The sequence below is a fragment of the Melospiza georgiana genome, chromosome 2, assembly GCF_028018845.1.
Source record: "Melospiza georgiana isolate bMelGeo1 chromosome 2, bMelGeo1.pri, whole genome shotgun sequence".
NCBI classification, from domain to species: Eukaryota; Metazoa; Chordata; class Aves; order Passeriformes; family Passerellidae; genus Melospiza; species Melospiza georgiana.
Genome location: NC_080431.1, coordinates 73,608,683 through 73,633,531, shown reverse-complemented (window position 1 = coordinate 73,633,531; position 24,849 = coordinate 73,608,683). Strand labels below are relative to the sequence as shown.

General features: G+C 41.5%; 1 protein-coding gene across 2 annotated transcripts in view; it reads left to right on the top strand.

Moving 5' to 3' along the window:
• PRCP (prolylcarboxypeptidase) overlaps positions 1-24,849 on the top strand; it is a 27,294-nt gene extending 2,445 nt beyond the window's left edge. Inside the window, exons 1-9 of one of the 2 annotated variants that reach the window (XM_058018566.1) lie at positions 4,260-4,413; positions 13,323-13,463; positions 14,571-14,672; positions 15,006-15,187; positions 15,827-15,984; positions 16,226-16,398; positions 17,804-17,968; positions 19,109-19,296; positions 23,611-24,849. In XM_058018566.1, the coding sequence (XP_057874549.1) occupies positions 4,333-4,413; positions 13,323-13,463; positions 14,571-14,672; positions 15,006-15,187; positions 15,827-15,984; positions 16,226-16,398; positions 17,804-17,968; positions 19,109-19,296; positions 23,611-23,815 (1,395 nt within the window). In that variant the 5' untranslated portion in view covers positions 4,260-4,332 and the 3' untranslated portion in view covers positions 23,816-24,849. Of the gene's footprint in view, positions 1-4,259; positions 4,414-13,322; positions 13,464-14,570; positions 14,673-15,005; positions 15,188-15,826; positions 15,985-16,225; positions 16,399-17,803; positions 17,969-19,108; positions 19,297-23,610 lie in introns of those variants that run through there. The other variant, XM_058018565.1, reaches the window with a different exon arrangement.

Genomic DNA, 24,849 nt, shown 5'->3' with positions numbered 1-24,849 from the left:
CCGGGGCCGTGCTGTCACCTGGCTGTTTCCTCAGCTCTGGCTCTGACAGCCCAGCTGCCATCCAGCTGCCAGCAAAGCAGCAGAGCTGTGATGTGGTTGAGACCTGTGGATTTTGGGACATAGATAGGTATTGACAGATGGGAGGGAAGAGTCACAGTAACAACCTATTGTAAATATTGATGCCACATCTTGTTCACCCTTCTGTCTCTTCCTCTCATGCCTCAAGCACAGCCATGTGGGCTGAGAGCGGCTGCTGCAGGAAGGAGGGAGCCCATTCACCAGCCTGGAAATCCTTGCTTTCCTTGTCCAAAGACTTGCTAATATTGTTGAACAGAGTGTGAGAGGTTTGTTCATCAAAGATTTGAATTCTGCTGCATGGCACTTAAAGATACAGGGGTAGCATGAGAGGTCCAATCACACAGAGAGCATAGGACACACTGTCAGTAGCACAGTGTGTAGAACTGATGGCATTCAGCCCTGATAAAGCATGCACTCAGTGCTGTTGTCTGGCAATTTGTAATTGCATTATTGTTCTGTAGTGCAACATAAAATTATGTTTGTGATTAACATGGTAAATAAGGTGGGGTGATACTTTGCCACCTCTCAGGATTGCTGAAGTTTAATTACTTACATTATATTTCTTATGACATGAATTATCTGCTTGTGTTCCTTCCTGCCAAGTCTTTCTTCTTAGCTAAGGTTCCTGATTTGATTCTTGTTTCTCTCTTTGGTGATTTTCATCACAAGTTGAAATAATTTATCTAAAAGCATTCAATATAAAAAAAAATACTTCATAATATGGCAAAATACTATGCTGTCACATAGGAAATGTTTTTATACCTATTAATATTAAACATACCTTTAAATAGAGTCTTCAAATACTTAATACTTCTACAGAAGAAAACTTTGAAAGTGTAAATAGATTCCTTACATGATTTGTTGCCTAAAAAGTTAGTTCTTGGTAACTGTGAATAATTTATGGAACCTCTGGGCATGACAGTCTATAGACATGTAACATTGTTTGAGTGTCTAATGTGAACTTTTACTGTGAATCAGTGACAATAAAGTCTGTTTTCATAAAAATGGGGAAATAACAGGGTCAGAGCTAAGCTTAATGCTCATTGCATTAAACTTCCTCCTGTTTACCACTTTAAGTGTCAGACATCTGTGATGATGGGGCTAAAGTCTAGAATATTGAGAAATCAATCAAGCAGTGCCTGTGTCACTGTGACTAGCATCTTAGCTTGTTTGCTAACTTGTGTATGCATTTAATAACTTTTATTATTCTGTCTTGGAAGTGTGATTTTTTTTTCTTTCCCTCTCCCTTCAGAAGTAACTGATGTCTTTCAGCCCTCTGCTCCTCCTATGTATGAGTGAAATACAAAGTTTTAACTCCAGTAAAAAGGTACCTCATGCAGACCTAGAAGAGGCGATGGTCCTTGAAGGGGAAACTGCCATTCAGCCACATCTTTAACAAATTTTATGTGTTTAGGGGATGATTATCTCCTTTATAGCTTTTCTGAAGTAATAATGTGACTTTGTAGGCAAGTCTGTGGTAATTTGTTTGCCTGCTACGCAGTTGGTTGTGATTTGTGTGTTAAATTAATCCATCCAAAATGGAACTTTACAGAGAGAATGATGTGTAAAATGTATAGAGCTGTATCAGGATCACCACTGCTGGGATGGCTTCTTTGTAAGCAGCTGGGTCTGTGACCACAGTTCAAATTCATTGGAATGACTTGGTGAGGCATCCAAGATCCATCTAGTTCTCTTTACCCAAGCAGAAATAACATTACAGCATACTGAGGAGGGTCTGGAGTCAGTCAGTTCTGGCTTTTGGGGAGCCTTATCTTGTACATTTGTGTCTGTCTTTGACTGACATACCAGTGTTACAAAACCCACAGCCTGAGGAGTTGTAGTGCTTTATATGCAGCACTGCTGAGAGCATGATGCCTTAAAATTGCTGATATTTGAAGGCTTCTCAGTGATAAACTCATCTTAGAGAGGAGAGTGGACCTGGTGTCTCTTCACTCAGTTTGATAATTGATGGCTGTGTGAGGCTCTGTGCTGAGGAACCCTCACCTCAATCACGGTTTGTGAATTGCCGTGAATTTGTCTAAGAACCAATGTAACAAGTACAAATTAATTTTTGTTCAGCAACTTCCTGAGCCTGGTCCTTCAATCAGATTGTCTTTTGAACTAATACATGTCAGTTGTGTCACCCCTTCCAAAAGAAGGATTCCGATTACATTTCATAACTTCCTAGGTTTCAGACCTATGTCAGTATCTTGTAATAAATTCACATGAAGTCTTTGTGCTCTGAAATGCATGCACACTTCATATTGTGTGTACATAAAAGGAAGATATGTTGGAGCTTCAAAGTGATGAAGTTTAAAAAGTAATGCAATTGGATCCTTTCTGGCTTTATTAGGGGTTTTTAACACCCTATTTTTTATTACAGACTGAAATTCTGAGGTATAGAAAATAAAAGCCCTGATTGAAAATGTGAACATTAGAATGGATCTAAATGGTTTTTAAACCTAATGAAGTAGTTTTCTATCACAGGTCTGAAACTTGCTTAGGAAGACACTGAGATGGGTTGAGGTTATAATTTTTAATTGTGGTTAGCATCTTATTTAGCATATTATTGTGACTCAGAATAGTAACAGATGTCGGGAATAGTTAAGATGGGTTTGTTTTTCATGCCTGGCACCATAATACAATAGCACTTTTGGCTTCTGGTGAAGGAAAAAACAAAGTGCTTTTTACAGAGCCCCTTGGTACCAATTATAAGTTATGCCGGTGTTTAGAGAAGAAGTGATGTTGATGTTTGTCTCTGAGGTGAATTACTTGGAATATGTGTTTTACTCATCAAGTAGTACAGGGGTTCTTGGCAGCTCTTTCTCTGTGATTTCATAGCATGATTTAAAATGGGAACTGTAAGCTATAAACCAGGAACAATAGCTCTTACTCAGTGAACAGGAAAACGGGGAAGTACTTGTTAAAGCTTGTCAGTGAAATTTTATTTTTATGCACTACTTATCTGTGGGGTCACAATGCAGACATCAGCTTCTCAAATTAATCAGGAAACAATTTCCTTACAACTTGCAGCCTCTTCCTTCAAGTGAGCAGTTAATACTAGTGACTCAAAAAACATCAATGATCACTACTGCCTCACTGAAAATGAGCATATCTCACTAGCTTTAATCGTTCAAAGCTGTAATAGGCCACTAAAATATTTCTGATAGACTAGATTAAAGAAAGTCTAAAGAACAAAACAGTAAGCAGAACTGCCTTGTGGCTGAAGTAGCAAGCCGTTCCCAAGCCAGATGTGCATGAGAACTCCTGTTGCCTCCATTAAATTTGGCTTGTACCATGAAATTCTACAAGTTGAAGCAGAGTCTTAAAAGTTCAAAATGAAATTTTATGCTAATGAGTTCTGTATCTATTTCTTCATCTGACTTTGAGATCAAGACCAGCATAAGAAGTTGTTGTAGATCACGCAGATAATTTGTAGCATTTTGCCAAGAGAGAGACCACAAGCCAAACTTGATTATTTAATTTTAAGCTTTCAAAAAACAAATAGCTTAATTTATTTCATGTATCCTGTCATATTTGGATTTTATATCTAAAGCTGTGAGGTTTATAAGAAATTTAGTGGGGGTAAACCAGGCTGTACTGGATCATCTTACTAATATTCACAAAATGGTTAATTTCTTTGTTTTCCAGGTATGTCAATTCAGAGAATTAAACATACAAAGAAGAATGGGGATTGCATTTCTTTAAAGCACAGTCAGTAGATACCCTTTGCCTGTGGTGTAATGGGATAATTTTTTTTATTTTAAATTTCTAGTTTGTCTTGTCCTTTTGTTCAGCTCTAGCATGCATGTAGTATATTCTGATATTTGGTGCTGTTATAGTGCTGCTGTCAGGTGTGCTGTGCGTGGTTGTTGTTCTCTAAACACACACAGTGAGCAAAGAACAAAACTTCTGATCCTTGTGGGCTGTTGTTTCTAACTTTAAATTGATGTAACAGCTTTTTCCATTTTTCACATCTGCCGCCAAGATACAGAGCTTATGTACAAGTTGACCCTTGTGTCAGGCTTGAAGCCAAAGTGGATATGTGAAGATGAGCTGGAAAAGGTGCTTGTGGAGGGAAATTTGAGATGTGTCTCTCTCCTGCAGAGGAGATGGCTCACTGAAAAGCCTGCCTGCATGGGATACCGTGGAGCCATGATACTGTGTGATGTCCTTTCCCTCTGATTACCAGTATGGACACGCTCGGCGGTGCAGGGAGCCACAGATGATATTTCCCTGAATGGTTTCCCCATCATGCTGTCTACCAACATCTTGCAGCTCTTCAAGCAGTTGTTCCTTGGTGTTGCAAGCTTGACAAGCAGCAGTTGCTACATGGTATTTTTGCTATTGCATCAGGGCTGCAGAAGTAATTGCTGCTTTCCTGCTTTGTTTTGTGAAATTTTCTCTCCCCCCACCTCAGTGCTGATCAGAATTGGTGGCTACTGAGTGCATGATCCACAGTGGCACGTGTAAAACACTTAGCCTTTTAGTGCTGATAAATTGCCATCCCTGCATTGAGCTCTTGTCATTTAGTCTCTGCCCTGCCTAATTAGAAGATTATCTGGATAGATGACAACACAGTTTTCCTGTTTGTTGTCATTGTTCATCTCTACTTCCATGGATCCTCGTTTCTACGATTAGCAATAGAAAATACAAATAATAGCGGTTGAACTACGTCTGGGAGAATGATAAAACAAATTTGTTTATAGTTGTGAAAACCTGGGAAATAAAACAGTTGTAACCTGGATGAAACCTTGTAAAAATGATTAGCAAATTAGACAGTTCTAGACCTTTTTGTGGTAGAGGTAGATCTGGTTTAAATATTTGACTAAATAAAAATATTATCTTGGATCTGAAATGCTTTTTCCCCTGTGTCTTTACACACACAAAAAAAGAACTATTGAGGAAGTCTTTCAAATGAAAACCATGTTCATCAGAAATGATGAAACTTTGCAAATTATTTTGCTTAAACAATTAGTCCTACACAGAGCTTTAGGTCACTCTTTAAAAAACCTGGAATGCTTTTATGCTGCTTAATCTGTGACATATTGACATTTCACATCCAATTTTTTCCTCTCCTCTGAAGTTAATCCTCTGAATGTGATGGATTTGTAATTCAGTCTGGAAGGCACATGGAAAATATTAGTGGCCTTTGCCTGTTAGGGGTTTGAGAGGCCTTGCACAAGGGTCACTTTGTTCTTGCTGGTGTATTGCAACTTTGTGCTTTTTTCAGCCTTGAGAAATCACACCTTGTGAAGTAGGGCTCTGAGCTGGTTGTTCCCCATGCCTTGCCCCATCCCTTGTCCTGTGGAAGAATTTCCCCAGGAAAATAATCCCTTGAATGGAAGCATCGCATTTGGGGTGTTTACTGCCATAGTGGTTCGTTGCAGAGTTATGTAGCTGGTGGAGTCTGAGCAGCAGAAGCCTCTTTGTTGCTCTGAAAAGAACCAGGTGGCAGGGGGATGGAGACTGGTTAAGGAGTGACAGCTGAAGGAAGAGATTCCTGCCTTGGTCACCCCATTCTCCCCCTTGTGCTGGAGCTTTGTGGCTCTCAGGTCTGGGGCAGGAAATGGTGAGAGTGCCTGTGGTACTTCTCCTTCCAAATGGAGGAGCTTTAACAGAGAATAGCATCTTCACTGTCTGCTGGAGGATTTTAAAGCCTAAATGTGTTTATGGACTTCATTTTTACATGGTAAGCAGAATCTGGAGGTTCAGTTGCAGCACAAACCTATTAATGGTTTGGGGAAGTTGAAATCAATTTGTTTGTGTTCTCATTAGCTGGTTGGGCTTCCGACATAAAAATAACCTTTCATCATGTACTGTTTGTTTCTAACAAGGGCTGACCTGAGTACCCTGGTGCTTTCCTACAGCATATCCTGTCGCTGTTTAAATTTTCTTTGGTCTTTTCCAGTGCCTGTCCAAACTGTGTGACTCAGGGCAGGGGTAGAGTTCCTGTCTGAAGTTTTCCTTGTTCGTGTCTTTTAATCACTGAAGAGATAAATCAGTGCTAAAAATCAGACTTCCTTAAACATCAAGAGCAGGTGCTGTGATTTCTGCATCATAAGAGAAGCTTCTGAAAGATACATGAAGTGTAGAATTATAAACACATTTAGGCTGGAAGAGACCTTTAAGATCATCAAGTCCATCTGTAATGTAGCACTGCCAGGTTTATCACTAACCCGTGTGAATTATCAAAGGCCAGTTCATTCTCATGGACACAGTTGCAGTGATAGATTCTTTCTATTACAAGGATTTGATCCTAACCCTGCATTTGCTCTGGGGGCATGGCTGGCTGGAAGCTCATTATAGTCAAGGAAATCTTGGTAACAGTTGCCCTAGGCTATTTCAATAGTTGAATAGAAATCGAAAACTATAAATAGTCAAAAAGCATGTCTATTGTTATCCATATGGTTTGGTAAATGTGATGGCTTAACAATTAAAATTAAATCTGGTGAGCAAAACCTCTGAATTATGGATCTTGTGGAAAATAACAATGACAGAGGCAGTCCTGGCTTGGATGAGCATACTCTTTGCTGGGTGGAAAACTGGCTGGACAGCTAAGCCCAGAGAGTGGTGGTGAGTTGGGTTAAATCCAGCTGCTGGTCTTCTGGAGGGCAGGAAGGCCCAGCAGAGGGATCTGGACAGGCTGAATCCATTGTCCAAAGCCAGTTGTATGAGGCTCAGCAAGGCCAAGTACTCAGTCCTGCCCTTGGGTCACAACAACCCCAGGCAGTGCTGCCGGCTGGGGGAAGAATGGCTGGAAAGCTGCCCAGGGTAAAAGGATCTGGCGGTGCTGGCTGACAGCAGCTGAACGTGAGCCAGCAGTGCCCAGGTGCCAAGAAGGCCGATGGCACCCGGGCCTGGATCAGCACTGGTGTGGCCAGCAGGAGCAGGGCAGTGACTGTCCCCTGCACTGGGAACTGGTGAGGCCACAGCTCCAATCCTGTGTCCAGTTCTGGGCCCCTCACTGCAAGAAGGGCATTGAGGGGCTGGAGCATGTCCAGAGAAGGGAAATGGAGCTGGGGAAGGGTCTGGAGCACAAAACTGGTGAGGCACAGCTGAGGGAGCTGGGGGTGTTTAGCCTGGCGAGAGGGAGGCTGAGGAGAGACCTTAATGCTCTATACAACTTGTGAGAGGAGAGTGTAGGGAGGTGGGTTTCTGTCTCTTAAGTAACACGCAATAGAATGAGAGGAAATGGCCTCGAGTTACAACAGGGGAGGTTTAGATTGGATAGTAGAAATCTTCACTGAAAGGCTTGTCAGGCACTGCAGCAGGATGTCCAGGGAAGTGGTGGAATTGCTATCTCTAGACCTGTTCAAAAGATGTGTGGATGTGGTTCTTGCGGATGTGGTTTTAGGCTGGGCTTCTCAGTGCTGGTTTAACGGTTGGACTCAGTCTTAAGGTGTTGTTCCAGCCTAAGCAGTTCTGTTATTCTAACCTATGATCCTATCTCTTAAATTTCTGGTATTACTTACATTGAAGACTTTCCAGTTAGCGAGTTACACAGCCTGATGCAAAAAGGTGCAGTTTATATCTCCCTGCTCTTCCACTGAACACCAAATGATTATGCATTTCAACAGAGGGGTGCAAATCTTCAATCTCTGCTGTTCCTTGCACAACTATCAGCCTTGAAAGCTAGGAATCACCCCATTCCTTGCATTTAAAATGAAAAATATGAAACAAAGCTAAGCTTGATTTTCTTGTCTTTTTTCCCCCCTCCCTTTCCTGCTCAGAGCAGGGACAAATAGAGAATCTTAGCAGGTACCGGTGGGATGAAACTTCAGATTTTATTGGCAGGCTCAATAAAATCTGCCCCCCACCCCTTCCTCCTTTTTATACAGACATGACAAGAAAGTCCCTGCCCTCAGGAACTTCAAATTTGAGTAGAGGAAACAAAGGTTGTAAGAGCAAACAAAACTAATAGGGCCAGCTGACTGAACTGGAGTCCCCCACAGCCCATCAGGAGTAAAAGCAGGAATAGAAACACATCAGTGAAATCCCATGGAGGCTAAGGTCTACACTGCTGTTCACACAGGAGGATATCCTCAGGCTATCCTGTATCTTCCTGTCCTCAGGAAATAATTCAGACAGGATGAGCCCTCGAAACAGCTCCATGTACATGTGGAGAGTAAGGCACAACTTAAAATCCCCTGGCTTCTCACCAGTAAAATAACTGGCTTGATTTCACATGGAATATCCAGTTTGGGGAAACAAAGCTATCGCATAGAGGATTGAAATTCAAGGCATCACAGAAAGGCTTTCAAATGCTCACAATCTTGCCAGAAACCCAAAAGCATAAAGCCATCAGGTGCTGATTTACCACCTCAAATGGTATTAGGTGCCTTTGGTTAAAAACTGCCCTGTGAATTATAGTCTTTTCTGGTAAAGGCTTGGCTTTGCTGCCCTGTCTGTGTAGTCACTGATGACCTTAAGGTGCTGCTGGGAAGGAAGTGGGTTTTAGCCCACATGTCCTGTTTTGTCTTTGTACTCTACTCATTGCCTGAGTTCCTGAGTACTTCCAGAAGTACATTAAGCAGACTAACATCTGTACAATAACTAACATCTGGTGAGCCTTTTTTGTCTCCTCCCCAGGGGAGATGTGTGGCAGAGTAGCTTGTTTTATTTTAAATGGACTTTTAAAATAGCAAAAAAGCACATTGCAAAAACCACCTTGAGATAAGTAATCTTTGAGAGGTTAACAAAAGCACATGGTACATGTGCACTTACAAGATAAAGATACAGAAAGGTGCTGTGTAGTTCAAGCAGAGGGCACCGAGGTGGAGTTTGGCCAGTCCTCCCAGTGTGAGTTTGTTCAGTAAACCAGTCTGGGGAAGGTGCCTCACCTTGAGCTGGTCAGCTGCACTTCTCTGTAGAAAGTTTTTCTGAGCTCAAGGATTAAAGCTGCTGACTTGAGCCTTCAGTCAGGTGCTCTCCTCATCCTCATGGGCTCAGTGCCTTGTGCTGCCCACTGACATTTGTCCTCAGCTCAGGGAGTGCAGTTCCCAGCAGCCCTGCCTTGGGTAGCACCCACAGTCTTCCATCAGAGCTGCCTTGCCTCACAAGCCACCTGCTGTAGGTTTGCTTTTATTTTCCCCAAATGCTTTGTGAGTCTTTGCACTCAAAGGTGTGCAGGAAAATACAAGGCTTTCTTAATTGAGCAGTGTTCACAAAGGTTTCTGTATGTGGAACTAAAATTTAAGTGGTCACTCTCCCATCCTGCCTGCCTCAGCTGACAAGAATTCCTCTTAAAAACTTATTCATAACTTATGAGTTTCAGTGCTGCTTTTTCTAATTTTATCCTTCCTCTTATTAGTATCAGAATGACTGTTCTTGTGTCAGTAGATGATAGTTTCATCTGTAAAACATTCCTGTTGCATCACTGATGATGATTGTGGTATTATTTTTTATCAAACTTGCCACATAGTCCTGTTTACAGAAGCTTAGAATTTTAGGCTGAGTAACTGGTTTGCATTAATTCTAGAATTGTTTACTTTTAGAAGTAAACAATTTACTTTAGAACTGAGCCATCATCTCTTCAAACCTCCCGCACAAAGCAGGGCCAATTTAAAAATTGTTTAGGATTGCTCAGGACCTTGTACTTACTGCTGACATCCTGGACATGGTTGTAATTATGAAAATTTTAATTGGAAAAAGCACATCTGCTGGAATACCATAACCATTGTTTTAACCAGCAGTTAAGGTATTTTAAGTGTGTTCTGAACAGGTATTTTTTTCTTTTTTGCTGTTGTGGTCTGGTTGTGAAAGTAATTGCTTTTATCTTACTTCATTTGTGTTAGAGTGCAGAAAAAACCTTTCTGGTTCAACTTTTTAATGACATCTGCTTAAGGAAAAAAAAAAGCTGTAAAAATACCTGGTTAATTTGAGTACTACAGCAGGCATCACTACAGTCGCTGGGGTTTATTACCCGTTTGCATGCCCGTTCCATAAAGAATGGTGAGATGCAGCAATAGTTTGGCACCCAGCAGCCCCTGTGCCCAGCCCTGCCCGCGCCTGCTGCGCCCTTGGGCTGCACAACAGCTCCATCTGCTGCTCCTCACCTGCAGCGTTCCTGTGTGTCCAAACCCCTCACCTCACAATCTTGTATTGATTCTTGCGCTTCTTCCCTCTGGCTGGAAAAGTTTTAACACAATTTTTACTCTTTTGAGAAGATGCTCCTTGGAATACCTCCACACCGTGTTTTGATGTTCTGGATTTAGAATTTCTTTAAATTTCTGGGCAATAACCAGCATTTGTGACACTTTCGTTTCTGACTGCCTTACAAACATTAGGTTTTGTTATGGTTTGGACTTTTCTTTAAACTTATGTTGTATGTCTTACCCTTGCAATGACAAGCTAGTACAAGGTATGATGAAGCCCCATCATCTAGAATTGAAAGAGTTTCTGCTCTTCAGCCAAGTAATGGCTACTTGTGATTTTTTTTTTTTCTTCTAGAGAATTCTGGATTTGTGTGTGTTCTGCCTGGGATCTTACATGTGTCCACAGTTGGATGTGCTGTGAGTGTGAGGAGCAGAGGCAGTCTAGCTGTTTTGGGAGTATCAGATTTCTGCAGATTGAGGGAGGAATAGCAAAGAATAGCATGGCTGATGGCAGTGAGGGAGTGTACAGCGTGTCAGAGTCAAGACAGAGGATCGTGACTCTTTGATCAACATGGTTACTAAAACCACCAAAAGAGAACTCAAACTCCTGTGTTTTTCTCCCTCTTGGTTTTGGAAGACAGACTCACTAGAGCATTGTGATTTTGTGGTTTGTTTTGGGGAAGTAGATTTGCAGATCACATCAGAGGAAAACTCCAGTAAATCACATCTCTAAAGAAAACTAGCCATAATTTGGGAAAAGATGTGCATATTGGAGTATCACTCTCTTAATTTTCTAGCTCCTGTGAAATAGGAAGAGTAAGATGGGCTTTAGAATCTGTTCTGCACAATACCCTATTGGATAAGCTCAGCCTGGTATCAAAAATTTTCTCTCTGTGTTTTTTTTTTTGTTTTTTTTTGTTTTTTTTTTTTGTTTTTTTTGTTTGTTTGCTTGGGGTTTTTTTGGTGTTTGCTTTGGTTTTCCCTTTGCACTCTTTTTTGTCTGTTGCGTATTAGGTTGCTTGCACTGCTATATATTTTTGCAGTTAGGAAAGTTGAATACTTTTTGGAGTGTAGTCCTCTAGCTGGCACTCTGGCTTCAGGCAGGAAGGATGCAGAATCAAGTTCTAAATCTAAATATTTAATTTTATTTCATTTAGATGATTCCATAAAAGGCAAGCAGGACACATGGGGCTGTTTTTCCTATCTCTGGCAAGCAGCCTAACAAGAAATTTGAAATAGAAAAAGAATTTCTCCCATTTGCAAACAAACATGGACAAAAGATGTGTTAGTTGTACTTTCTAACGGTGTTGGAGTTTATCAAACTATACGGTGACTTTTTAGATGTGCCTTAACAGATTGTTCTCTTTAATTGTCCCAAGGTCTTATGACCAGAGACTTTTTCAGTTGCTGACCTTGTTCTGCCTTTTTGAATTTAATCACTCTTAATAGATGAAACTAAAATTAATAGCTGTGCAGGTGAGTTGTCAGTGTGAAACAAGCCCAGTGTGTGCTGGCAGTACTGAAGCTCAGTGAAAGAGCACTGAAACATGACATGACATAGTATTACCATGTGCTTAAGAGTAAGGAGCAAAGGGCCTCCTAGAGGGAAACTGTGAGAGTACATAAAATAGCTTTATTTGGGCCTGGAAGCAGTCACTGGAGTTACTTGCTGAAGGCAAAGGCTTTGTCTCTTGTCTGTCCACACCATGCCCAGACCTCTGTGTGCTCCTGCTGTTGCAGCAGTGAGCTGCAGCACACACACCCTCCCACCTGAGTCCAAGAGTGAGTAACCCCTGAGGGAGTTCAGAAAAGACATTTTGCAGCAGACTGTGCATCTGAAATAAGCTCCTGTGCTCTCTTTGACCCAAAGCAAAGATAAGTACCTAGTGTGGAGTAGCTGGATCCTGCAGCTCAAGCATTAGGCTTTTTTGAGCTGCCCAAAGGAATCCACCTAGCAGGTATGTCACTGTGATATCAGCAAGTGCTTGGGTTTGGGTGCAGTCTGCTGCTCTTCAGCTTTAACCTGCAGATGTCCCCAAAAGAGGGAATGTGAAAGTTTGTTTCCTGTAGCAGCTGGGAGGTGTGGCACAGTTTGGGTGTGAAGGAGATGGATGGGTGAGCAGAGATCCTCAAGCCAGCAGATGTCAGGCTGTTACCACCAGCAGGAACTATGACAGGAAAAGGTGGATTGATGCACTGATAGAAGTCAAAATTGGGAAGCTACAGGTCATCTTCAGCTGATGAATAAAAATAGTGAAGAACTGTGAATACATGGTAGTTAAGTAAGATAGGTCTTCTGTAGTAACTCTGTGGTTTGGTTTGATTTATTTTTTTTAAATTTCATAGTAAAAGCGTGTATGGGTATTCCAGAATAAGATTATGCCTATGCAGGGAGTGACTTGCAAAAGCAATTTACTTGTAAAAGCACCACTTTCCAGTGTGGATGAATTCTAGGGAAAGAGTCGAGGTGGATAGTAAATACAAAGCAGTGTGAGTAAAAGCTGGAAAAAAATGATTTTAGGAATTGAATTTCTAATGAGAGAATAAATCTAACACTGTGGGGTTTGGGTTAAGGGCTATGATGAATATAGGCTGGTAATATTTGTAGAGCAGTGGTAAACAATAAAAACTCGCTTTCTAACAAGAATCTGTTTAAATTTAATTCTTATGCCAGAAAGAGGAGAGAAAGAAGAGGTGGGATTTTTGTTGGTTTTAGTTTCAGTTCTTTTTTGTTTAGTTTGCTGGGTTTTTCTTAGTAACTATGCTAGTAAGGTTTTCCTGAGACTCAAAACATCCTGTGATGACTCTTTTTACTTGTTGATACAGTTTTATTGCATGAGGTACTTTGTGACCTCTCAGCAGATTTGTCCAAATTCCTAAATATATTTAGAATATCTGTTAAGTAGGATGCTATAAAAGGGGCATGGATTTTTTTTCTTAATGCCTGAAGATAGCATTTTTCCTTCAGTATAAGCACCTGTAATTTGACTATTTTTTTTTCACAAAGCAGAAATAATTTGATGAATTAGGAATATAAATTAATTTAATGACATTTTTTTTAACCTGTTAAGTAACTGTCAGCACTCCCAGTGGGCTCCAGGATCAGTTCTAGCTTTCTGACCATGTTGCTGATGCTTGTTCCTACAGATTGATCACTTTGGATTTGATGAAAATGGCACATTCCAGCAGAGGTACCTGGTAGCAGATCAGCACTGGAAGAAGGACAATGGACCAATTCTGTTTTATACAGGCAATGAAGGAGACATCGAGTGGTTCTGCAACAACACGGTAGGTGGGAAACAGTGGGATTGCAGTCCTGCCTGCCAGCCATGGCATCCTGAAAAAGGGAGGGGGAGCAAGAAGACAGTCACAGGAGGTCATTGAAGGATAAGTTTGTCATGATTGCTGTGGTTGTTATAGGAGGAAGAGGAGCTGAACAAAAGCATAGAAAAAGTTTAAGGGGGTTCAGGGTCTGTTTGAAGCCCAAACAAATAAGGGGATACACTTCTGTTAAATTCCTGGGGCAGTGAAGAAAATTTCCAGAGGAAACACCATAGTTGCCCTGAGCTAATTCAGAATTTTGGACCAAATGAAACTGATCCTAGTACTTTAGAGTCCCCAAGTAAAATGGAAGGTTTTCGTGTTTGGATTTTTGTTTCTGTATTAAGAAAAATGTGAAGAAACTAGAAATCAGAGCCAGATAATTCTTGTTCTCTACAGTACCTGTGGAAGTTTTTACTTTCCTGACTGATACAAATGCAGAATGGAGTGTGTGGGTATTTTTCAGACATTTCATACAAAGTCAAGTAACATGATAGGAGGTGGCATGTGCTGAGCTCAAAGCCACCAAGGACTGCTTGCAGGCTTTGTGCTGCCAGCTGATGATCTCTGTCTGCTTCTTCTCATAGCTGGTGGTAACAAACTCTTATCAACAAGTAATGACAAGTTGTACTTTTTTATTAGTTGAAAATAAGTGTATTGCAGTGCTCCAGATTACTGGTTATTGCCAAACAAATTTTGTGTTTTCTGTAATGTAGTCCTAGGTCAAATGCATGGCTTTCTCCTGTAGCCTGTTTTATTTCCTGTGTGTTAAGCTTGTGTCATAGGAGTTCTGTTAAATTTCCTATGTGTAGTCACAAAACAAGGATATTTAATATTTTGCAGCATTGAACTATACATACTGTCTTTGTATATATCAGCTGCCCTGGGTTGATACCTGTTTTGTGTGTTTCCTTACTTAAATGATACCTTAAAACCAAATTGCACTCTGTCTTTCTAGTGGCATTTTGATAGTGATAGCTTTCTAATCAAAGAATTGGAATACACTAGATTGAAACTAGAGACTTTTAAACAAGTTGAGTCAATTATTTTTAGTGTCTGTTTTCCTCCGCCCAGGGTTTTATGTGGGATGTGGCTGAAGAACTTAATGCCATGTTGGTATTTGCTGAACATAGATATTATGGAGAATCTTTGCCCTTTGGGAATGAATCTTTCAGTGTAAGTGTCATCTTTTGTCTTCCTAATAAATGTATTTCCTACAAATATAATTCTGCATATTTTAATTCTTGCCAGGGCATTGAGTGTTAACTTGAGTGATATATAACTCTTTTGTAGCTATCAATTCTAGGGTAAAAAAATAAAACCAAACTAGAAGGTTCTTTTTAGTGCTTCAAGGGACACCTGCAAAGAATATTTCATTTGTTCTCAGGCACAGATTTAGACTTGTGATTTCAGCTGTACACCTGATTTTAGCTGTAGCTGCTGTGGGGAATAGAAAGGCTGTTGCTGGAAATCACTTGTGCTGTCCATAACCTGTCTTCTTTCTCTCAGGATTCCAAGCACCTCAATTACCTGACATCAGAACAGGCTCTGGCAGACTTTGCAGTACTTGTTGAGTACTTAAAGACAACCATTGCAGGAGCCAAGCACAGTCCAGTCATAGCTATTGGAGGGTCTTATGGAGGAATGCTTGCAGCCTGGTTTAGGATGAAGTATCCCCATGTGGTGGTTGGGTGAGTGTGCTCCTCCTGCTTAAACACAGCAGGCATTTGTTACTGCTGTGCTATAAATGTTACTGCTCTGGGAGAAGTACCATAATTCAAGCTGGCGTGAATTTTTCAGCACTGGGAGAAGGATTCAAGTTACTTTGGGAAGAGGCACTGTTTGCCTGACAAAGGCAACTGTTGGTCAGCAGGTACTGGATGGTGTATTTTGTCAGATTTGTGAAAACAACACGTGAACACTGACTTGGTACCTAACTTTTTAGGGTCTCCAGACTTTAGGCAGGCCTTTAATCTCTTCAATACCCTAGTTACCCTCTTGGAAACAAGCTGGAGTGTATATTTTCATTTGAGTTCACACAATGCCTAGTGAGAAAGACCTAATTGATAGGTGAGAATAAAAAGCAATAAAGTAATCAAGTCTGAATTCCTACCTTTTGTTTGCTGATATTGTTGTACCAGTGTCCAAGACTTATATCCTCCAGCAGCCTTTTGCATACAGACCTGTGGAGTAATTTTGCAGCATTATGGTTGGTTCATCTAGAGCCCAGTGTCCCAGCTGAATTATAAATGGTGTCTAGATAGTTGCTATTGGGAGGGTATGGAAGTCCATTTTGCAGGGACTCAGGATCTTTTTATGTCCTTTTGCAGAGCTCTGGCAGCCTCTGCCCCAGTCTGGCAGTTTGGTGATCTGGTTCCATGTGGCACATTTTTCAGCATAGTGACCAATGATTTCAAAAAGAGTGGCAAGGGCTGCTCAGAGAGCATCCGGAACTCCTGGAATGCTATTAACCACCTTTCCTCAACAGGTAAGACCTCACCAGTGCTTTTTCAAAGAATAGTAAAGATCAGGAGTGTGTTATGACTTTCACCTTTGTATGTATTGGGTTTTTGACTAAAATTTGATCTGCTGTGCTTGTATGTGTGTGGAATAGTTTCACTAAATTTGTTAGGCTAAGTGAAAATGTTTTTTTAGTAGCAGCACAACTGATGTATGTGTTAACAGTACAATACACTAAATATTGTTTTATTCATTTATTTTTATTAAAGATGCAGGTTTGCAGTGGCTTTCCAACACATTTCATTTGTGCAGCCCCTTAAAAACTCCTCAGGATGCTGCTGTCTTGAAAAATTGGCTGAGTGAGACATGGGTAAACTTGGCTATGGTGGATTATCCCTATAAAGCTGACTTCTTGCAGCCTCTGCCAGCTTGGCCTATACAGGTAATTTAGAATCAGTATTTTGTGGAATTGACTATTTGGTTCAATTAATTCTCTCCTCCTCTCCTAGCTTGCACCTTTTCCTTTGTTTTCTTGGCTCCATAGAAGCAATGTGCTGAGAAAAGACACCCAAGATAATATCTTGTGCATGTCTTGGTTTGTTGCCTAACTGCCCCTTGTAGGTGTAACAGGGCAACATATATATCAACAGCCCAGGAGAAAAAAAGTGCCAGGGATGACTGAGAAACCTCAGCTGTCCTGCAGAGCTGTTCTTGAGTAGCAGAAATGCTGCACTAAAAGCACACACTATTAGAGTTTCTTATGTCAGAATCAGCTGACAGAGCTTGCAACAAACAAGTTTTGAACCTATGTCCTTTTTGATGTGGGAAAACCAGTGAGAGAAAATGTGGATCTCCACAAACACACTCCTTGCAGGGTCCCTTCTCAAAGCAGAACCTCTTTTTACACTTGCAAGCCTTTGCTTGTGCAGTTCTCTTTATCTTTGGAGTGTTCTTATTCTTTTAAGACTCTGGCTGAATTTCCCTGCAGGACTTGGGTTACTGTGTGAGGTAGGTAAGATGTAAGTATTTTAGGCAGTAGTTAATTATAAAATAAAATCTTTCCCTTGTGTAGAGCTGCCTGATGGAGGAGGGAGGGAAATGAATCTGTCCTCTGTGGCTGTCTCAAAGAGCAGAATAAACACCTTGCAAATTATTTCTGCTTATAAACCTAACCCAGAAAAGGCCACTACCCATTGGACAATACTAATGTATGAAATTTGGTTTATATAAGTTGTTAAGATACTTTATTTTCTGAAACAGTAGCTCTGTTAGGACTCTGAGGGCAAGAAAGGGAGAGGGAAATGTGGACTTGATGATCTTGGAGGTCTTTTCCAATGTTAATGAGTGGCTGGATTTGTATTTTTATACATATATATGTATGCATATATGTATATATATATATGTATGTATGTATGTTGTTTAATCTGTTCTCTCTTGTGATCTGCCTACATCAAACTGCAGGGAACCCCAGTTGATACCTGGAGCTTCTATGTTAGATATCTGTATGTGCTGTCTTTAATTACAGAGGTACTAAATACTATTTGTTAAATATAATCAATTTTAAAGTATGGAAAATGGATTGAAAATTTGGTGAATGAAACATTAAGGTGGAACTGTTGGGTTTTTTAAAAAAAGTTTTAGTCAGGAAATGCAAAGTTTCAGGTTCCTCATAGTAGCATGCACTACACATATATGATACTGCATTTTGTGATAATCAGGGTATATGACTTCATAGACACGTTCTGGAAGTGGTCTGATTGTGGAAAATAAACGAATATCCTACCAGGTGTCATGTATTAATATTTAATTACTATAGATTGAGTTGACTTCTTATCTCTTCATTGCAGGAAGTCTGCAAGTTCTTGAAGGATCCCAGTCTCTCTGACAAATTGTTGCTGCAGAATGTTTTCCAGGCAGTAAATTTATATTACAATTATACAGGAGAGACCTCATGCTTAGATGTGTCACAGACTGCAACGAAGAGTCTGGGTGAAATGGGTTGGTACTACCAGGTATGCTCACTAATCTTTATAAATTGTAAGTCAGTGGTGGTTTTTTAATCTAGACCTGATGAGAATTGTCATTTAGCTGTCAATATATTGTGCCAGAAGTATTGATGTGTACTGATGACAAACATAGTCACAAACCAAGTGTGATTATAGTGGGGAAGGCAAGGCAGAGAAGCAGCTTTCCCAGGAGGTTTAGATTGTATCTTCATTATCTAGCTACTTGCCGAGTTTCAGCTGTTCACTGACTGGAAAATGATGTACAGCAGACAGTTGTAAGTTGTGTAGGGCAGTCATTGTATGAGGTCTAACAAGGCCAGGTGGTGGGTCCTGCACTTGGGTCACAGCAACCCCAGGCAGGGCTAGGGGCTGAGGGCAGAGTGTCTGGAAAGCTGCCCAGGGTAAAAGGGCCTGGGGGTGCTGGCTGACAGCAGCTGAATGTGAGCCAGGGTGTGCCCAGGTGCCAAGAAGGGCAATGGCATCCTGGTCTGGATCAGCACTGGTGTGGCCAGCAGGAGCAGGGCAGGGACTGTCCCCTGTACTCAGCACTGGTGAGGCCTCACCTCCAATCCTGTGTCCAGTTCTGGGCCCCTCACTGCAAGAAGGACATTGAGGGGCTGGACAGTGTCCAGAGAAGGGAAATGGAGCTGGGGAAGGGTCTGGAGCACAATTCTGAGGGAACTGGGGTGTTTAGCCTGGAGAAAAGGAGGATGCTGAAGAAAGACCTTAATGTTCTCTACAACTTTGTGAGAGGAGAGTGTAGGGAGGTGGGTTTCTGTCTCTTAAGTAACAAGCAATAGAAAGAGAAGAAATGGACTCAAGCTGTACCAGGGGAGATGTAGATTGAATATTAGGAAAAATGTCAAGCACTGAAACAGGCTACATAGGGAAATGGTGGAGTCACCATCCTGGAGTTTTTTAAAAGATACTATGCGCTTAGGTACATGGTTTAGAGGTGGACTTGGCACATTTTGATTTATGGTTGAGCTCAGTCTTACAAGGTCTTTTCCAACCTAAATGATTCTGTAGTAGTTAGGTAGTAATTACTGATCAAATGCTGTTTGAGCCTGCCTTTTTAAATACTGCAGTAACAGCTATTGGATGTTGTCCTCAGAATATACTCTATTGACCTGCCCTTTCTTTCAGACTTGCACTGAGATGGTGATGCCCTTGTGCACAGATGGTGTCCATGACATGTTTGAGCCTCAGAAGTGGGACTTTGATGCACTTTCAGAAGAGTGTTACAGGATGTGGGGAGTGATGCCTCGCCTCTCTTGGATTCTTTCTATGTATGGAGGAAAAAACATCAGTTCACACAGCAACATCATCTTCAGGTAAGCCTTGTTTCGACTGATGGTGTAGTGTCTTCCACCTGTTTGTGTTTCCAGTGTAGAGAATCTGCTCTAAATAGCAAAGGCATGATAGCAAAGGGATCTGTCTCCAGCACTGCAGCTGAATAAATGATGGGCATGCTTTGTGTTGCTGTTGAGAGTAAAATGGTCAGTCTGCAGTGGCCAGAGAAGCCAACTGTTCTGTTACTGCCTGTGTGACTCTAAAACAAGCATCTGAGCTGGGATTCTGCCAAACATCTTCTTTCCATGTGGATTCCTTCTTACCTTGTGGCCAAATTCCAGGTTTCCCATGCTGGTGAATTCCTACGTTTATGAACCCAAAGCTCTGTTGCTTTACACACGAAAGGAAAGTCTAAATGAGTTCTGACTGTAACACAGAACCTTGGTCACCACAATTACTGCTCTGAGTGATAGCCTTGTGAAGGGGCTGGCATTGCATTCCTTTTTCCCTTTCATACAGAAAGGAGAGGGAAGTAACATTGGGAGTTTTTCTGTTACTGCCAACAGCTTTTTCTTTTGGTGGCATTTAGTCAAATTTCAACAAACTTGTGTAAGATCTAGCTACAGAGATGTTTCTATTTTTGTAAGGAATACTGGTAATACAACAAAAGTTTGTCTGAAACACATTTGTATGTGGACAAAAAGTGAAAGAAGTGTTTCAGTCTAGCACAAAAAACTAGTCCATGCGGCTTGCTCTCTATTCAGCCTTCACTTCCCTGACTTTTAAGATTAAACTCTGCTGTCTTTGAAGGGAGGTTCATGTGGTTTTACTTATGCTGTGAGGTGATCCAGGTGAGTATTGTCTATCCATTTTATGTGGGTGGGAGGTGTTCCACAAACCCATTTGAGACCTAAGGAGTCATGAGTTGCTGTACCCATTGCCCACTGTGGGAAGCTCCTGGATATGTAGTCCTCTGTGCTCTGGTTAAAATTTTGCAAGGCCTTTTCATAGAACACCTTGCCACTTTTACAAACCAAGGTTAGAATTAGTCTTTTGGATGTGGTAGATAGGTATGCATTTTAAAAGTGGAAAGTTCTCACTTGAATTGGGGATTATTTTCTGGATCACAGCTGTTAGTGTCGGTCTGTTTGGCTGCAAAGGCCTTTTGCTTTCCTCTTGTTTGCCTCTTGCTGTTTCTGTCCCAGCAGGATATCTACTCTGGAGGGAGAAATCCCACCCTTTTTTGGAAAACTTTTTAATAAAAAAAATTTGTTGGTTTCTGCAGAGTGTTGCTTATTTCCAAGGCTGCACAGCTCTGTACAGTAGAAATCTGCTTTGTAAGCGATAGACAAACAAACAAATCTAAATAAGTGTTTAAGAATTTATGCCAGCTGAAGGAGCTGGAAATGAGAAAAGCCTGAAAGCAACCAAATGAATGTTAAAGTAGTGCTGTACACACAAAGCTTTTGGATCTCAAGCTGGGATGTTTCTCTTCAAACAAATACATTGTCAACACTGTACATTTTATATAAGAGCCTTTTATCCTCAAACACTGCTGAGTGCTTTACAAAAAACATCCCAGTGTTTACCAGGGGATGTGGCTCCCTGTGGGCTGAAAAGGACTGTGTTTCAAGTGACAGGCAACTTGCACAACAGTGTAGAGCAGGAAGGGAAAAGTACTCCATCTAAAGAGAACCACTGTAGGGTGGATTTATCCAGACACAGTGGGATTTGGCCAGGATATTCAAACTGGTGCTGCTGCTTCTCCCTCTGTGAGCAGTACATCACTCTGCACAGTCACACTGTTGTTTGTACTGCGTGGGATTAGTGCAGGGAATTCCATTGCCATTCTGGTACCTTCCTGGAGTAATGTAGTGTGCAAGTGGTTATGTAGGCTGTGGGCAGGTGGTAGTTGCCTGTTCTAGGCAGTACACCTTTATTAAAGCTAGCCTGAGGAAATTGGTGGTTTCAGAACACTGTTTCCCCTTTCTCTTCCAGCAATTTCCCCTCTTCTTATGGGAACATGCTGTGTACTTCTTGAGGAAGTGTTGCACAGTGGTGGGAAGTGACATTTTAACATTGTTCATACACATGGTGGCAGAGAGCTTGTAGCAGTTGTAGTGTCATCGGTATACTGTGTAGTCAGAATCAGCCCAGGTTATATCAGACAGTATGAAATTTGGTCTGCACAGTCTAAAAATGGGTGTTTTCAATCTCAGTGAATCACACCTAAGTTGTAGGCTTCTGAGTCAGGGCACCCACATATCCAGTCCTGCACTGGTACGGCAGAGGCAGAAGGAGAAGGCTCTGTGTTAAGAGATTCTGGTGCTCTGTGCAGAAGGGAGAATTGTTAGCACTAAAGAAGGGAATGGAGGCAGAGAAGAGAAGACAGAACAATGTGTTGCTGAAGAGAAAAGGTTAGAGAAAAAAGTTAACAGGAAACAATGACAGTTGTGGAGGGTGGTCATGTTAAAAAAGGATGCACAGACAGTGCTGCTACAATTGTGTAAAACTTCTGGGCAGGACAGGAGGGCTGAGGAGACTGAAGAGAAAATAGGAAAGGGAACTGTGTGCTGTGGGATAGGCAGAACCCTGTGGATGCTGTCAAGGAAGTATATGAATTGAAAACAGGACTAGCATGCTGATTTTTGCACTGATTTTTTTCTAAGTCCTGCTTGCCTGGCCACTGCTAGAAAGAAATGTCTGACTTATTCTTTTTCTTCTTTGGTTTATACTGGGAAATTCCTGCCCTGTGAGATGGGCAACTGAGTACTTACATGCTTGCTTAGTTTTAACACATAAATGATTGATTCCAGTTGGAATTATCTTAATCTGCAAAAACTGTAGAGATTTATGATTTTGTGGTGATCCCTCCATCCCCCCCTCCCTTCAAGTTTCACTTCCCAAACTGCGTCAGTGCCTCTGGTGCCATCCTTTGGAAGGAGCTGCAGAGGATGCAGCCAGAAGCTCACAGAAAAGCCTGTGGCATGCTTAGCTTCCACATGACTGGGACCAAAAGATCCAAGTTCATGTGCATCATGGGTCTCTCAGCAACTCATTCCCCTGTTGCCAAGGTGCTCTGCTGATTCAGGTGACCTTTTAAATCCAATGCTTTTGGCTTATTGGGCAGCTCTCAATGCTTTTTGTTTTGCAGATACAAAATGTTTCTCTTGTCCTAAGTCATATTTAGAATCACTGAAAGTAAAGAACTACAGAGACTCAAGATACTTGGTTGTTTTGGTTTTTTTGCAGTGGTGAAACAAGTAAAATATTAGTTTAGACTCCAGGTTTTTACTTCTAGTTTTTTCTAAAAAGGCTTTTAAAAACATTCATTATTTTACTGTTATTTTCTGGTGCTACCATTGTGGTATTTTTCTAACTGCATATCTCTGTGTCAAGGATGTTTTAATGTCTTAGCTTCTTCTAGAAATTTACCCTCTCATACCTCAGCCCATCTCTGACATTTCCTTGTGGGCAGGCCCAGTGTTTAAAGTGAGAAACAGATCTAGGTTTGTGTAGTTCCACAAGTATATGGATGTTGCTTTCTTTGTGCAGAAAGATGGGCCATGTGTGGGAAGGTCATTGCAATAAAGGAAAATGAGATGTAGTTGGGGTTATTGGGTCAAGTCCAAAGCTAGGAATGAGATGGAAAGCTCTCTCCCAGCTGAGCCACTGGCCTGTTCAATGGACTATTCTTTGGAGCCAGTTGTATAGTGTAAGGAATTGTTAAAATTGATCAAGGATGAGGGAGGAGGGGAAGTAAATGCTATTAAATTGTCCTGTTACAGAGGAAGAGTCAGTTTAGACAGTTTTTTAGGGATATAATCTTCATTTTCATAGGGTTGTTATTAAAGTCAATGCACTAACAAACCATCCAAGCATTTCTTTGCAAAAGCAGGTTGGCCCTCAGCTGAAACAGCAAAAGGTAGAACTTCCTAAAAATTGAGCTCTAAAGGGTCCAGTGGGTAATTTGTTTATGGCAGACTGTGAAGAAGGAAAGTAAAGTGCTTTGGTTTGGGAGTTTGGGCATGTTTTGGTAGAGGGCAACCTGAGACTTTAATGACAATTACAGGTAGCAGCATATTTCTCTTCACAGGTTTTTAAACTTTTATACGTTATTATCTGAATTAGCAGATAATTAATGAGAAGTATAGCCTTGCTTAATCTGCTGATAGCTCCATACCTCTGTCAAAAAGTTGTTTCTTAGCAGAGGGGTGGGCACAAGACATTCAGACAGGGCTGAGCTCTGTTTCTGTCGCTGCACGTGCAAAACTAATAGAAATGTTGATGTGAGCTGCAGCCTTGCTGCTGACTGCTGTGCACATGTCCCCTAATGAAATGGTCTTTCCTTCCAGCAATGGTGGCCTGGATCCGTGGTCTGCAGGTGGGGTGACCCAGAACATCACCGATTCCCTCGTGGCAGTTGTGATCCCGGATGGAGCCCATCACCTGGACCTGCGCGGCCGCCACCCTTTGGACCCCAAGTCTGTGCAGCAAGCTCGAGCCATGGAGATCCGCCTCATGAAGGAGTGGATTGAAAAGGCCAGGCACTGCCACTGAAGAGCTACTGCAACATCTGTGGCCATTGCCCCTCTCTTGGCTTTGCTGGGAGTAGGGCAAGGCCTTGTGATACGGATATTGGAGCATCTCCCTCCTCACCTGCAGCACAGTGGTCACCGTGGCTTGTGTCCATGAGAGAGGCAGGCAGCAGATGGATGGAGAGCATGCTCAGATGATAAACTCCAGTCAAAGTGCATGGATTGAGCTGCCTGCTCTGGTTTGCTTTCCTCTTCTGCTCTTCTCAAATGCTGTGCTTTACTGCACAGTAGTGGGTTTCTGTTCTAGGCTTGTTGCTCTTCTCACTGCACTGAGTGATTGTTCCAACTGCTGGTGTATCCAGCAGTGGATTACATGGGAGTGCTGTTGGAGTGAAACTCTTGCTGCCTCCAGTGTGATTGAATTTCAGACATCCTCTGCTGGTGGAGATAATGAGGGAACAGAAATCACATCTTACTGTGATGTTTGGTGGAGATGTAGGGAAGGCCTGGGGAAAGTGGCTGTGCTGTTTGTAAGGAAATTAAACCCTTACCCAGCTCTTACCCTTTGGAATCAGTGTTGGAAAAGAAATAAATATACGACTTTTTTCCTACCTAGTTTTCCGGCAGCTTATTAATCAGTGGATTTTTGTATTCTGTGCTGTACTGAATGGTCAGGGCTGGGCCCAGACTCAGTCTGCTGATAACTGGCTGAGCATGCAGAATCTGCATCACGATTTTACTACTTCTTTTGCTATGAGTCCTAATTCTGAGATACGTCACTATCTGTGCTGATGGTTACCAAAGAAAAATGAGTGTATTTTGTGTATGTATGTGTGTATATCCCTCACAAATACTTAGCTTTTTAAAATCAGGAAGCTTTTGAAGCTATTCTCTTGAAGAGCAAATGGGACACTTGTGCTGGCTACATCTTATGAAGTGACAAATAATTGGGGCTGTGCCTTGTGTGGATTCTTCCCTCCCCTCCATTCTGTGTATTGTTCAAATTCTGCATGATCTGTTTGCTGATGGCTCTTCAATAAAAGCCTTTTAAAAAAA